The 13,528-nt window shown below is 44.4% G+C and overlaps 1 protein-coding gene across 5 annotated transcripts in view; it reads left to right on the forward strand.

Moving 5' to 3' along the window:
• ATXN3 (ataxin 3) overlaps window positions 1–13,528 on the forward strand; it is a 98,268-nt gene that overhangs the window by 21,690 nt on the left and 63,050 nt on the right. For 4 of the 5 annotated variants that reach the window (XR_004540173.1, XM_033952818.1, XM_033952820.1 and 1 more), the window contains 2 exons: window positions 6,173–6,217; window positions 8,348–8,433. Coding sequence is in view for 4 of the 5 variants with exons in the window: in XM_033952818.1 (XP_033808709.1) it covers window positions 6,173–6,217; window positions 8,348–8,433 (131 nt within the window). In the remaining variant the exon portion in view is untranslated. The remainder of the gene's footprint in view (window positions 1–6,172; window positions 6,218–8,347; window positions 8,434–13,528) is intronic. The other variant, XM_033952821.1, reaches the window with a different exon arrangement.

Here is a 13,528-nt window from a genome sequence, read left to right on the forward strand (position 1 = left end):
TTCCATAGCATTAAAGTCTGATAGCAGTTATTAGTGCAGGGAGACGTGCAGAATGCTCCGTGCTGCTCCCAACTCTCATAGGAACTCTGTGAGCGTTGGGAGCAGCGCGGAACATTCAGCACAGCTCCCTGCGCTAATAACCGCTATCAGAGTTTAGTAAAAGGGGGGATAATTTTGATAGGTGAGTTCAGTGATTTTACTTTTCATTATTAAGTTTTAGTTTCTTTCATTACAGTGTGTTAAAGTAAAAGTGTTGCAATTATAATACATTATATGAAATATTTTTCTTAAAATCTGTCCTAAAATGCTTTATCCCAGGACAAGTAGGCAGCATATTCTCACTGATGGGTGACGTCACTGACGGAGCCCGGTATGGACCACTTTAAAAGTGCATCACCAATTTAAGACTCTAGAAAGTTCACGATAGCCCGAACTGCGCATGCGCGAGCGCCTTCCCGCCTGATGTAGGGCGCGCGGTCCCTCAGTTTCTTAGTTTCCATGGAGCTAAGAAGTCGCGTTTTCAACGGTTGTTGAAATTTTTTTTTTTATTTCGCTGCCTTCCTGCTCTTGCGGCTTCTAACTTTTCAGTCAGTTTTCTTTTCTTTTCTTATTTTTTTTGTATTTTTTTTTTTTAAACCCTGAAAAAGAGTTTCTATCTAATTTTGATTTTGTTATCTATACACGAGACCAGGCGGGATACTCTGGTCATGCCTAAAAAGATCCCTTCACCATAATATTCTTATTAACAAAGCTTTGTTCCAAATCCTTTGCCTCCAAACTAGTCTCAATCGAGGAGACAAAGGCCACAACAGCAACCACGTCAACAACAACAAAGAAAATAGGCTGCTCCACAAAAATCAACACAGCCTTTTTGATGTGTTTCTCAGGAGCTTAGTCAATATTTCCATTTCACAGACTTTCCTCAGCCATCGGAGGCCGTCTTCAGTTTTCATCAGTCGTTGGGAGCTCATATCATCAGACCTCTGGGCCTCAACATCATTCATCAGGGTTACTCTCTCAATTTTCAGACTCTTCCACCAGACAACCTTCCAAGAGAGTCTTCTTTGGGCCATGCACAGTCCTCCCTTCTTCTGCAGAAGGTTCAATCCCTTCTCCTGCAGAGTGCCATCGAGGAAGTTCCCCTCAATCAGCAGAATCAGAGACTTGACTGAGGGGCTTCGCGGCAAAATAACGTTATTCGCCGATGACGCCAAACTGTGTAACATAACAAGCAAGAGCACAACGGACAATATGAAACACGACCTACTCCTATTGGAGCAATGGTCTAGGACCTGGCAACTGAGCTTTAATGCCAAGAAATGCAAAGTCATGCACCTTGGCAGTCAAAATCCATGCGAGACTTACACCCTAAATGGTGAGATCCTAGCAAGGACTATTGCAGAACGGGACTTGGGGGTAATCATCAGTGAAGACATGAAGGCTGCCAATCAAGTGGAGCGGGCTTCATCTAAGGCTAGGCAGATCATGGGATGTATACGTAGGAGTTTCGTCAGCCGCAAGCCTGAAGTCATTATGCCATTGTATAGATCCATGGTGAGGCCTCATCTGGAATACTGTGTACAATTCTGGAGGCCTCATTACCGCAAGGATGCACTGAGGCTTGAGTCGGTCCAGCGAATGGCCACCCGGATGGTCTCGGGACTCAAGGATCTCCCGTACGAGGAACGGCTGGATAAGTTACGGCTATACTCACTCGAGGAACGCAGAGAGAGGGGAGACATGATCGAGACGTTCAAGTACCTCACGGGCCGTATCGAGGTAGAAGAAGATATCTTCTTTTTCAAAGGTCCGACGGCGACAAGAGGACATACATGGAAAATCAGGGGCGGGAAATTGCACGGTGACACCAGGAAATACTTTTTCACCGAAAGAGTGGTTGATCGCTGGAATGGACTACCACTTCAGGTGATCGAGGCGAGCAGCGTGCCTGATTTTAAGAAGAAATGGGATCGTCACGTGGGATCTCTGCACAGAGATAAATAGGGGAGGGTCATTGGGGTGGGCAGACTAGATGGGCCGCGGCCCTTATCTGCCGTCTTTTTCTATGTTTCTATGTTTCTATGTTCTATGTTTCTATGTTTCTAATCAGGGATTCTACTCCCGTTACTTCTTGGTTCCCAAGAAGAATGGAGGACTGAGACCCATCCTGGCTCTCAGAGCTCTCAACAAGTTTCTAGTCAAGGAGAAATTCTAGATGCTATCCTTCACCCTGCTTTATCCTCTCCTCAATCAGAACAACTGGCTTTGCTCCCTGGATCTCAAGGAAGCCTACACACATATCCCAATTCATCCGGCTTCCAGAAAGTATTTTTGGTTCCAGATCAATCACTGTCATTACCAATATGAGGTACTTCCCTTCTTCCTGGCATCTTCTCCCAGAGAATTCACAAAGTGCCTGATTGTAGTGGCCGCATCTCTCCGTTCACATGGCTTTCAAGTCTTTTCTTCCCTGGACGACTGGTTGATCAAGGCTGTATCCTCTCAGGAAGTGGTCCAAACAACATCTCAGACCATTTCTTTTCTTCAGGCTCTAGGATTCAAAGTTAACTTCCCCAAATCATATCTCATTCTGATTCAACGTCTACAGTTCATTGGTCAATTCTAGATACCACTCTCATGAGAGCATTTCTTCCTCCAGATCACCTTCAAGCTCTCATTCATCTCCATCAGCAACTGCTTCCCCTCCAATCCATCTCTGCCAGGCACATGATGGTTCTTCTTGGCCACATGGCTTCCACTGTCCATGTAACACCTCTGACAAGACTCCATCTTCGCACTCCTCAGTGGACCCTTGCTTCCCAATGGTCTCAAGCGACAGATCGTCTATCACAACATATATCTGTGACCTCATCTCTTCTGTAGTCACTTCAATGGTGGATGACCTCTTCCAATTTCTCCAGAGGTCTTCTTTTTCAGTTGTTCCCTCATCACAAGCTCATCACGAAAAACGCATTCCCTTATGGGACTTGGCAGAAGGGCTTAGGGGTAAAATAACATTATTCGCCGATGACGCCAAACTAAGTAATGTAGTGGGCAAATGCACAATAGATGATGTTTCAATGCCCGACAACATGATGCACGACCTACTCCTACTGGAGCGCTGGTCTAGGTCCTGGCAACTCAGCTTCAATGCCAAAAAATGCAAAGTTATGCACCTGGGCAGCCAAAATCCATGCAAGACTTACACCCTAAATGGCGAGATCCTTACAAGAACTGAAGCAGAACGTGACCTAGGGGTGATCGTCAGTGAGGACATGAAGGCTGCCAATCAAGTGGAGCAAGCTTCATCCAAAGCAAGACAAGTCATGGGTTGCATACGCAGAGGCTTCGTCAGCCGAAAGCCGGAAGTCATTATGCCATTGTATAGATCCATGGTGAGGCCCCACCTGGAATACTGTGTGCAATTCTGGAGACCGCATTATCGTAAGGATGTGCTGAGACTGGAGTCGGTTCAGAGAATGGCCACTCGGATGGTCTCAGGACTCAAGGATCTCCCATACGAGGAACGGTTAAACAAATTGCAGCTATACTCACTCGAGGAGCGCAGAGAGAGGGGGGGACATGATCGAGACGTTCAAGTATCTCTCGGGCCGCATAGAGACGGAGGAAGATATCTTCCTCTTCAAGGGTCCCACGACAACAAGAGGGCATCCGTGGAAAATTAGGGGAGGGAAACTACGAGCTGACACCAGGAAATTCTTTTTCACAGAAAGGGTGGTTGATCGCTGGAATAGTCTTCCACTACATGTGATCGAGGCCAGCAGCGTGCCTGATTTTAAGGCCAGATGGGATCGTCACGTGGGATCTATTCACAGGGCAAAAGAAGAGGAGGGATCTATTCACAGGGCAATGGTAGGGGAGGGACATTAGGGTGGGCAGACTGGATGGGCCTTGGCCCTTATCTGCCGTCTATTTCTATGTTTCTATGTTTCTATGTTATGCTTGTGGGGCTCATATGGACGATCTTCAGACTCAGGGTCTTTGGTCTGCCAGGGAGTGGAAATTTCACATCAATTTCCTGGATATCAGAGCCATGTTTTATTCCCTCAAGGCTCTTCATCATCTTCTCTGCCCCCAGATCCTCCTCCTTTGCACAGACAATCAAGTAGTGATGTACTACATAAACAAGCAAGGAGGCACGGGCCAGGAGGCCCAGAAAATCTGGACTGGGCAACAGCTCGCAATCTGTTCTTGAAGACTGTTTACATTCAAGGGGAGAAGAATTCCCTAGCAGACAACCTCCGCAGAATTCTTCAGCCTCACAAATTGGCTCTCGACTCTGCAACTCTCCAGTCCATCTTTGCTCAATGGGGCACTCCTCAAGTGGATTTGTTTGCAGCTCTTCACAATCACCAGTTGCCCCAGTTTTGCTCTAGACTTTACTCTCCTCTCCATCTGGCAGCAGATGCCTTTCTCCTGGATTTGACAGGTCTGTTTCTGTATGCATTCCCTCCACTTCCTCTCATATTTCAAACTCTTTTCAAGCTCAAGAGAGAAGCAGCCACCATGATTCTCATTGTTCCATGGTGGCCCAGGCAACATTAGTTCTCCCTTCTACATCAACTCAGCTCCAGGGAGCCCATACCTCTTCCATTATTTCCTACTCTGCTCACTCAGAATCAGGAATCACTGCTTCATCTCAACCTGTAATCGCTACACCTGACAGCTTGGTTTCTCTCGGGCTGAATTCATCTCTATTACATCTTTCGTCAGATTCTTGATGCATCCAGGAAACCTGCCACTCAGCAGTGTTATCAACAAAAGAGGACTTGGTTTTCTTCCTGGTGTCTTCTTTATTATCAAGACCCAACTTCCTTGGCTGTGGAGTTGGTGTCTTCATCTCTCTGACTCTGGTCTAAAATCTACATCTATCAGAGTCCATCTCAGTGCTATTACTGCTTTTCATATGCTAGTCGAGGGAAAACCTCTGACTGCTCATCCTTTGGTCTCCAGATTCATGAAGGGGCTTTTCAATGTGAAACCACCTCTCAAGCCTCCACCTGTCATCTGCGACCTTAATGTAGTCCTTTCCAGTTTGATGAAGCCTCCATTTGAACCAATGGCCACAGTTCATCTCAAGTTTCTTACCTGGAAAGTGGTCTTCCTTATTGCTCTCACTTCTGCAAGGAGGGTCAGTGAGTTGCAGCCATTAGTAGCAGATCCACCCTTCACAGTTTTTTATCATGACAAAATGGTTCTTCGTACACATCCAAAGTTTCTTCCAAAAAGTTGTCACTGAATTTCATCTCAATCAGTCGATTGTTCTACCAGTATTTTTCCCTAAGCTTCATTCTCACATTGGAGAAACTGCTTTACATACTGTGGACTATAAACGGGCTTTGGCCTATTACATTGACCGAATAAAGCCACATCGCACATCTCTCCAACTATTCATCTCTTTTAATCCAAACAAGTTGGGGCATCCTGTTTCTAAGAGAACAATTTCCAACTGGCTGGCTGCCTGCATCTCATTCTGCTATGCTCAGACTGGACTGGCACTGGAGAGTCGTGTCACAGCCCACAAAATTAGAGCTATGGCAGCTTCTGTGGCTTTCCTCAGATCTACTCCCATTGAAGGAAATCTGCAAAGTTACCACCTGGTCCTCAGTTCATACCTTCACTTCTCACTACCGTCTGGAGTCATTCTGCAGACGAGATGGGCACTTTGGCCAATCTGTATTACAAAATATATTTTCTTAAATGCCAACTCTCCCACCATCCCATTTCTGTTAGCTTGGAGGTCACCCATCAGTGAGAATATGCTGCCTGCTTGCCCTGAGATAAAGCACAGTTATTTACCGTAACAGGTGTTATCCAGGGTCAGCAGGCAGATATTCTCACAACCCACCCACCTCCCCGGGTTGGCTTCTTAGCTGGCTTATGTTAACTGAGGGACCACGCGCTTTAAATCAGGCGGGAAGGCACTCGCGCATGTGCGGTTCGGGCTATCGAACTTTCTAGAGTCTTAAAGTGGCGATGCACTTTTAAAGTGTTCCGTACCGGGGCTCCGTCGATGATGTCACCCATCAGTGAGAATATCTACCTGCTGTCCCTAGATAACACCTGTTACAGTAAGTAAAGCACTGTTACAGTCAGAAGAACATTATAAATGTTTTACTTCAATCTAAATGTTTGGTTTTTCTTTAAATAGCAACCTTCAGGAAATATGGATGACAGTGGTTATTTCTCTATTCAAGTAAGCCTACAATGTTTTTATGATTTATTTATTGGTACATAAAATGCCTATTTAAAAATATGAGAATTATATGGTTAATTGGGATGCAACAGACTGTACTTTTTAATTTTGTTTCTTCAAGATCTCATTGGACTTGTAATCATAAAAGCAGATATATTTTGATGACAGCAAGCATACTGAAAACTAATCCCCGTTTTTACTAAGCTGCGTTAGAGATTTCTACCACAGCCTAGAGCGCTAAATGCTCAGACACTCATAGAATTCTATGAGCGTCGGAGCATTTAGCTCCCTGTGCATGATAGAAACCTCTTAACTCTGCTTAGTAAAAGAGGGTCTCGGTGAATAGCAAGAAAGTAATAGCATTGTGTTTTCAATTTATCATTTCTAAAAGTTTTTCCTTGTCAGTAGCAAGTGCATCCAGAGGTATGTGGGTTATGACCATCTATTAGCAGCTGGAGATAGAAAATACTGATTCACCAAGGAGTTTACCATCCTATATGACAGAGCTCAGTTTGATGCTCTCTATCTCCAGCAGGCGGATGGATGGTCTCTCTCGAGCTCCTGGTTTCATCTGGTGCTCAACTTCTGTTTTAGTCTCTAACTCAGTTGAACCGAGTGTAGGATTTTTTTGGGGGTTCCTACTGAGGGTTACATCTAGTGGCTTCAGGTCTCTACCTGCCCCCATTGCTCTCCTTTTGGCTGCTATTCTCATTTTCTCCCTCATCAGAACATCCCCCCCCCCATGGCGAGCAACTTCCTGACAGCAAAGATCAACAGAGGTTTATCAAGGAAGGCAGTTGGAGCAAATGGTGTCTTTGCTGTCTGGGCTATGTGAAATCTTTCTTTTTGTGCAGCAATATAGCAGCAATGGGTGGGAGTGGAGCTGCGGTCTGTGGACTTTCGGTGGTAAATACTTTGATTGGAGGGTGATCTAATGTCACAGGGTAGGGGCAGCAGTCTTCCTGTGGTTGATGGATTGGGTTGCTGACTGTGTGTAGAAAATAATTGCTTTGTGTGTTCAATTTATTATTTTTAAATTATTTTTAAAATATATATTTAAACCACTTTGAGGAGTTATATCACCATAGACAGGAGTTATAGCAAATCCCACCCCTTTCCCTTATTATGAATGCCTAATAATGGTCTTCCAAATATAGTTTTCTGCTTTTATCTCTTCCATGTATGCATCAGTAGCAAGTATTGTTCCTCTGAGCTGTATATGAAGCCACAGAAATTTGTTTGTTTGTTAGTGGTTTCTACCGTGTAAGGATTGTTTTAGTACAATAGGTGTGTCATTCTGGATGGACTGGTAATATCTCAGTGTTCGCGAGCCTACAGAAGGAATCCACTTCAGCTTTTGAAACCCTCCTCCTTCACTAGAGAGCTCTACTGCCCCCTTCAGTTATTCCTTCTGCACCTAAGGAGGAGTCTTTCTGATCTGCTCTGTTTATTTCTTTTCTTTTTTTTGTCTTTTCTTGCAGTAAGTTGACTGATTTGGTGCTAAGAGCTCCCCTTGTCGAGGGTCCAGTTCTGCCTGCATGTAGGAGAAGCAGACTAAGGTCTAAGATCTAATATCTTTTCTAGTAGATAAGTGTATCATTCTGGAGCTCCTCCCTGTCTAAATCCAAACTGAATAATTTGGATGTTGGTCAAACCTTAAGGGTATAAAGAATATTCCATTGCTATAATACATTGGGGTAATTCTTGAGCTCCATAAATGTTTCTGTTTGGCATGATTGTTTCGTTCTTTTGATTGTTCAGTGGCAATGTTTGTGTTTGTTTTGATTTCAGAGCAGAGTTTTATTTTGGGAAGTTTCCCTGTACCCCTCCTTCAAATGTGTTCTATATGGAGCTATCACCTGCTTTGGTACAAACTGAAGGGGGCAGCAGAACACTCTAGTGAAGGAGGAGGGATTCAAAAGGTGGAATGGATTCCTTCTTCATGGCTCATGAACACTGGGATATTACCCCTCTGTCCAGAATGATAAACCTATCTACTAGAAAATATATTAGAAAGGTAAGAATCTAATCTCTCTTTATTTCATGCTTTCGAAAACGAATACTGATGTCTCACCGGATTTATATAAGAAATTTGTCTCCTGAAAATTGCCCTTTTTTTTTTTTTGATAGGTTATAAGCAATGCATTGAAAGTTTGGGGTTTAGAATTATCTCTCTTCAACAGCCCAGAGTACCAGAGACTTATGATTGATCCTATGTAAGACAATTTTTTAGTACCTTTCTTTAATTTTACAGAGAAGATTGAAACTGAATGTCCTTAGTGAGAAACGTCAGTTCTACATACTTTTAGCTTCAGATATTACTTCAAAGTGTTCCCTATTTATCTTCTTATAGGAGGTAATTTTATAAAAGTGTTTCCACATGTAAAAGGTAGAGAGTTGCATGGGGACAGAAATCCAAACTATCCCTGCCAGTCTTCGCTGGAATCTAATCCATTCCTGCAAATAATCTCTTCCATCCTCACCCATACCCAAAATATTAATGGAATGTTAACATCACCTCAAGAGGTTGCATTTATTTTCCTCCCTAGCAATATCTGCTGCTAACATATGGCCCAGTGTTCCAGACAGCAAATTAGGGGCCTGTGATGTTTTAAGAAATCTCCCTTACTCAATCCATTTTCCAAGAGCCATGCTGCCTCAAGTGTAGCCTCATTCTGATCCCATTTCCAAGAGCAGTCCCCCTCAAACTCACCTCCACCACATCCCTTTTCTAATAAGAGCCTGCTGCTGGCGCTCACATCTATGGAGGGGGTCCTCCCTGATGGGTAATGGAGGGTGGGGGAGCAGGAGCAATCCCCACTTATTTCCTCAAGTCTAAAATATAGACCATCCTATTCAAATATAAAAGATTACAAGCAGACAGTGTACATTTACTGTAAATGATATATTGAAAATCATTTTTAAAATGACAGAAGGATTTCAGTAGGGACCCACCCAGGTCTGAGAGTCACTCGTTATCAAAGTCCCACCATAAGAGGGTTGTATATCATCCTCTCCTTACTTCATAAATAATTATTTAGTAACAGAATACAATCTCCAAATTATCTAAAAAATGTTACTAGCCAGTGGTGGGTTTACCCTACAGAGAACCATATTAATCAAACAGTGGAGAAAAGGCCTCAAAAATCTTTCAAAGAGGCAGTAATCAACATAGATTTCTAGCTGCTCACTTTTTTATCATAGGCATAAAAAAACTCCACAAAAAATGACAATCTCAACTAGAGACAAAGCCCACCACTGTGCACAAGGATAAAGTTCAATTGGTTTTCTACTTAGCTTAAGAGCTTGGCATTTCCAGCATTGACTATATCCTGCTCTCTGACCTCAAGTTGTTTGCTCACCAGGAACTCCTCATTTGCCACTCTTTAATTCATTCTCCGACAAGGCCCTTGTTTCGCCACTTACCAGCTACATTGGGGAATTTTTTTAACTAACTCAAAACCTTACATATCTATGTCACCATTTCCTCCTTATAATATCAAATATTAGTGCAAAAATTAAAGTGCACTTTAAGGTCTCTTGAAAAACACTTGTCCACAGTCAGTCCATTTATATTCATTTAATACAAATTCCAAAAACAGGGGTGCCATTACCAGAAAACAATTTTGAGCCAATTTATAACTATACGTTTATTAAAACGAGCTGTAACTTTCTTTAGATTTCTAACCACCTAGAACAAGTTGTTGCAGTTCCTTCAGTCAAAATGGCAGTCTCGAGGAACCCCACTTCTCCAGGATGCTCTCCTTTAGCACCTGGCAGCCCGTCTCCAGCATCCTTCCCTGACTGGCTCAACCCGATCCTGATCCCAGTGGGAATCCCTTCAGGGGGGGATTTTATTTACTTGAAGATTGGGTAGTACTCTCTTTGTCACGTAGAGCTCCAACTACTGCTGCCCTGAGTCTCTCTTTGAGCCTGTGCATTGTACATAGAGAAAGACCAGAAAAGAAAATGACACAGGAAAGAACTAAAGAAGATTTTCTTCTTCATGGTCAGGGCTAGATGTCACACTCACCAATTACCAGTCACCACATGCATGTGCCTGATGACTGGCGGTCCTATCCCCTGATCAGCAAGACGGCTGCTGTGGCACAGGAACAGAAGGAAAGGCCTAGCATTACAGCAGAAGCCCTGCAGAACTTGCGCCTTTCGCCGTGGGATCCCCACAAACCTGGAGGGGATTCCCGTGAACCCCATTCCCGTGCAGCTCTCTAGTAAAGAGTGTTTTCTTAGTGTCAGCTCCACTGTTCTGAACCAATAGATGTTCTAGTGCAATAGGTGTGTCATTCTGGATGGACAGGTTAAATCCTAGTGCCCACGTGATGTGCAGAAGGAATCCACTCTGGTTTTTTAATCCCTCCTACTTCACAGAGGGCTCTGTTGCTCCCTACAGTTTTTTCCTTCTGCATGTGTGCCGAAATGAGTGTTTCAGATCTGCTTTATTTATTTCTTTATTTTTCTTCGAAGGGCAAATGTTGTTCGGTAAGGAACTAGATAATCTCATGGCCGGCGTAGCAGATCGTCAGTCAAAATCTTTTCCCAACAGCAGACCCAGAACCTCTAAAGGCTCAGAGCACTCTAATTTTCGTGGTTCCAGGCATTCTCGACAATACTCAGGAGGAGCCGCCTCTCAAGAGATCCTTCCAAGGATCCATATAGAGGTTCTCAGGGCCCAAGCAAAACCAGGCTTCCAGATCCCATCCTGCTTCAACCTCCAAAAAGACACAATGACGCAGGTCTAGAGTGATTCCCCTCAAGATAGAGAGATGGCTCTTGGACATCGGGCAGGCCTGGGCACAGATCTCGTCAGACTGCTAGGTACTGGAAATAATTCAGAGAGGATACAAGCTGGAATTTGCATGGCCCTTAAAGGAATGGTTTATGGACTTCCCAGCGGGATAACCAGAATGAGTAGTCAGGGTGGAAGCCACGGTAAGAAGGTTGTTGGATATTCAGGCCATAGAGCCTGTGCCACCCGAAGATTCGGGCTTGGGCTGATACTCCATCATGCCAAAGAAAGGCTCAGTCAATTGGAGACCAATTTTGGATTTTATGTCAATGCATCGCTCAAAGTTACGCACTTTCACATGGAGACAGTTCAGTCTGTCATAGTGGTGGTTGCTCTGGGGGAGTTCCTAGCCTCACTGGATTTGACAGAGGTCTATTTACATATTCCCATATTTCCAGACCACAGAAAGTTCCTGAGGTTTCATGTCCTGGAAAATCATTACCAGTTCTCTGCCCTTTCCTTTGGCCTGGCGACTGCTCTTCGCACGTTCACCACCTGTCCACCTGCTCAAAATGGGCTCACAAGTTCATCTATACCTGGACAACTGGCTGATCAAAGCTCCATCATTCTCCAAAGAAGAACAATCAATATCTCAGGTGGTCCAAATTCTTCAGAACCTGGGTTGGATAGTGAATTTCTGAAAGAGGCATTTGACTCTGGCACAGTCCCTGGAATATCTGGGTATCTTGTTCAATATGACAGATGGCAGTTTCTATCTTCCAGAGGGAAAGTGGTCTGAGTGATGCCAGACAACGCCAAGGAGCTGGCATACATCAACGACCATGGTGAACCAGGGGCCCTGGAGGTGGTGAATGTCATTGGGTGGAGATGCATCTGCAGTCTCTCTCAGCAGTCCACATTGCAAGAAAAAACAATGTGCAGGCAGATTTTCTCAGATGCTCTCTCCTGGATCCGGGAGAATGGGAGCTAGGACTCTGAGGCCTTCCAGCTCATTATGGACTGCTGGGAACCTCCTCAGTTTGATTTGATGGCTTACAAAGCCAATGCAAAGGTGGAGTACCTTTTCAGTCAGAGGAGGGTCATGGAGCCTTCTTATATCTTCTGTCCGTGGCCTCTCACTAGCCGCTTGTTGCTCAGGATTGCATATTATCTTCATCTGGCCTTGCTTGTGGCTTTAGATTGTTTCCACAGACCTTGGTTTGCAGATCCCTGGTGTCTTGCTGGTGGAGAACCTGCTTCCACTGCCCAAGAGTTAGGGTCTGCTCAGGCAAGGAAGGGCCAGTAGAGATGAAGTTCCAGATTCCCTTTTTGCTTACAGTATAGCTATTAGAGGCGACAGTTTAGAGAAGCATGGGTCCCCCCCCCAGTGACTTCCATCTTGCTTCACTCCAGGAAATCTTCTATGTCCCTATCCTGGTGTGGGGAACAGTCCTTATCTCCCTGGAGTAGGGGTTGGCCTTGAGCTCCCTAAGGGTCCAAATGGCTGTGTTGTTTAGCTTTCAAGGGAAGGTTTTGATTTGATTTGCACAGAGAGGTAGCCCAGTTTTTGAAGGGGGTGGTACATCTGCGTACCTCTCTTTGTCCTTCTATTCTTTCTTGGAACTTCAAATTGGTCTTTCAGGTGCTGTCTAAGGCTCAGTTTGAGTTTCATCAAGAATCTTACTCTCAAGACTGTATTTTTGGCCATTACCTCTGCTAGGACAGTTTTAGAATCACAGGCCCTGTCTTGTCGGGATCCTTATCTCTTCTTAGAAGATTCTGTGTCCTTTCTTCCAAAGGCGGTGTCTCCATTCCATGTGAATCAGGAGATTTGTTTGCCCTCCTTTTTGCCTCAGGGATTGTCACTGGAGGATCAGAAGCTTTACAAGCTGGATGTTTGGTGGTTTCTGCTCAAAGAGTTTTATTTCTCGGACCATCACTTTGTACCTTTCTATGGTCCTTAGAAGGGCCAGGCAGCCTTGATGAAGACAGCTATTGTGTTTGGCAAAAATCATCCAGTGTCTCAGGAGCTCTTAAGCCCATTCTATTTGTGCTAAGGCCGCTTTCTGGGTGGAGGCCTGGGTGGTATCCCCTGAGGAGATCTGCTTGGTAACAACTATGTTGTCACTTCATTCCTTTTCTAACTACTACAAATTGGATGTGCTAGCAGAGCTCACATGGACTTTGGCAGTCATTATTTTTTTTTTTTTGGGGGGGGTATTGTTTCCCTCCGCCTAATCTGCTTTCATGCATCCCATTTGTTCAGAATAGTGGAGTTGATGCTAAGAAAGGAGAAATTGTCAGTGACACTGTTTTGAAGGCCTGCCCTTGAAAGACTTCGGCCCAGGGTTCTGGTGTGCTCTGTGCTTCCCCCCAAAAAAGAGAAATTAATTTTTTGAATGGCAGCCAAATGGATTTCTATGATCTGGCTATATCCTGGTATATGCAGGTTAGCAAATGCCACTCTGTGGTATTTTGCACACTTTATTGTTGCAGCTTTAGTGGTTGTGGCATAGGTGCACTACAAAGAGACCTTCTGCTGCGTGTGCAGATGCATACTGGAT

The sequence above is a fragment of the Geotrypetes seraphini genome, chromosome 7, assembly GCF_902459505.1.
Source record: "Geotrypetes seraphini chromosome 7, aGeoSer1.1, whole genome shotgun sequence".
NCBI classification, from domain to species: Eukaryota; Metazoa; Chordata; class Amphibia; order Gymnophiona; family Dermophiidae; genus Geotrypetes; species Geotrypetes seraphini.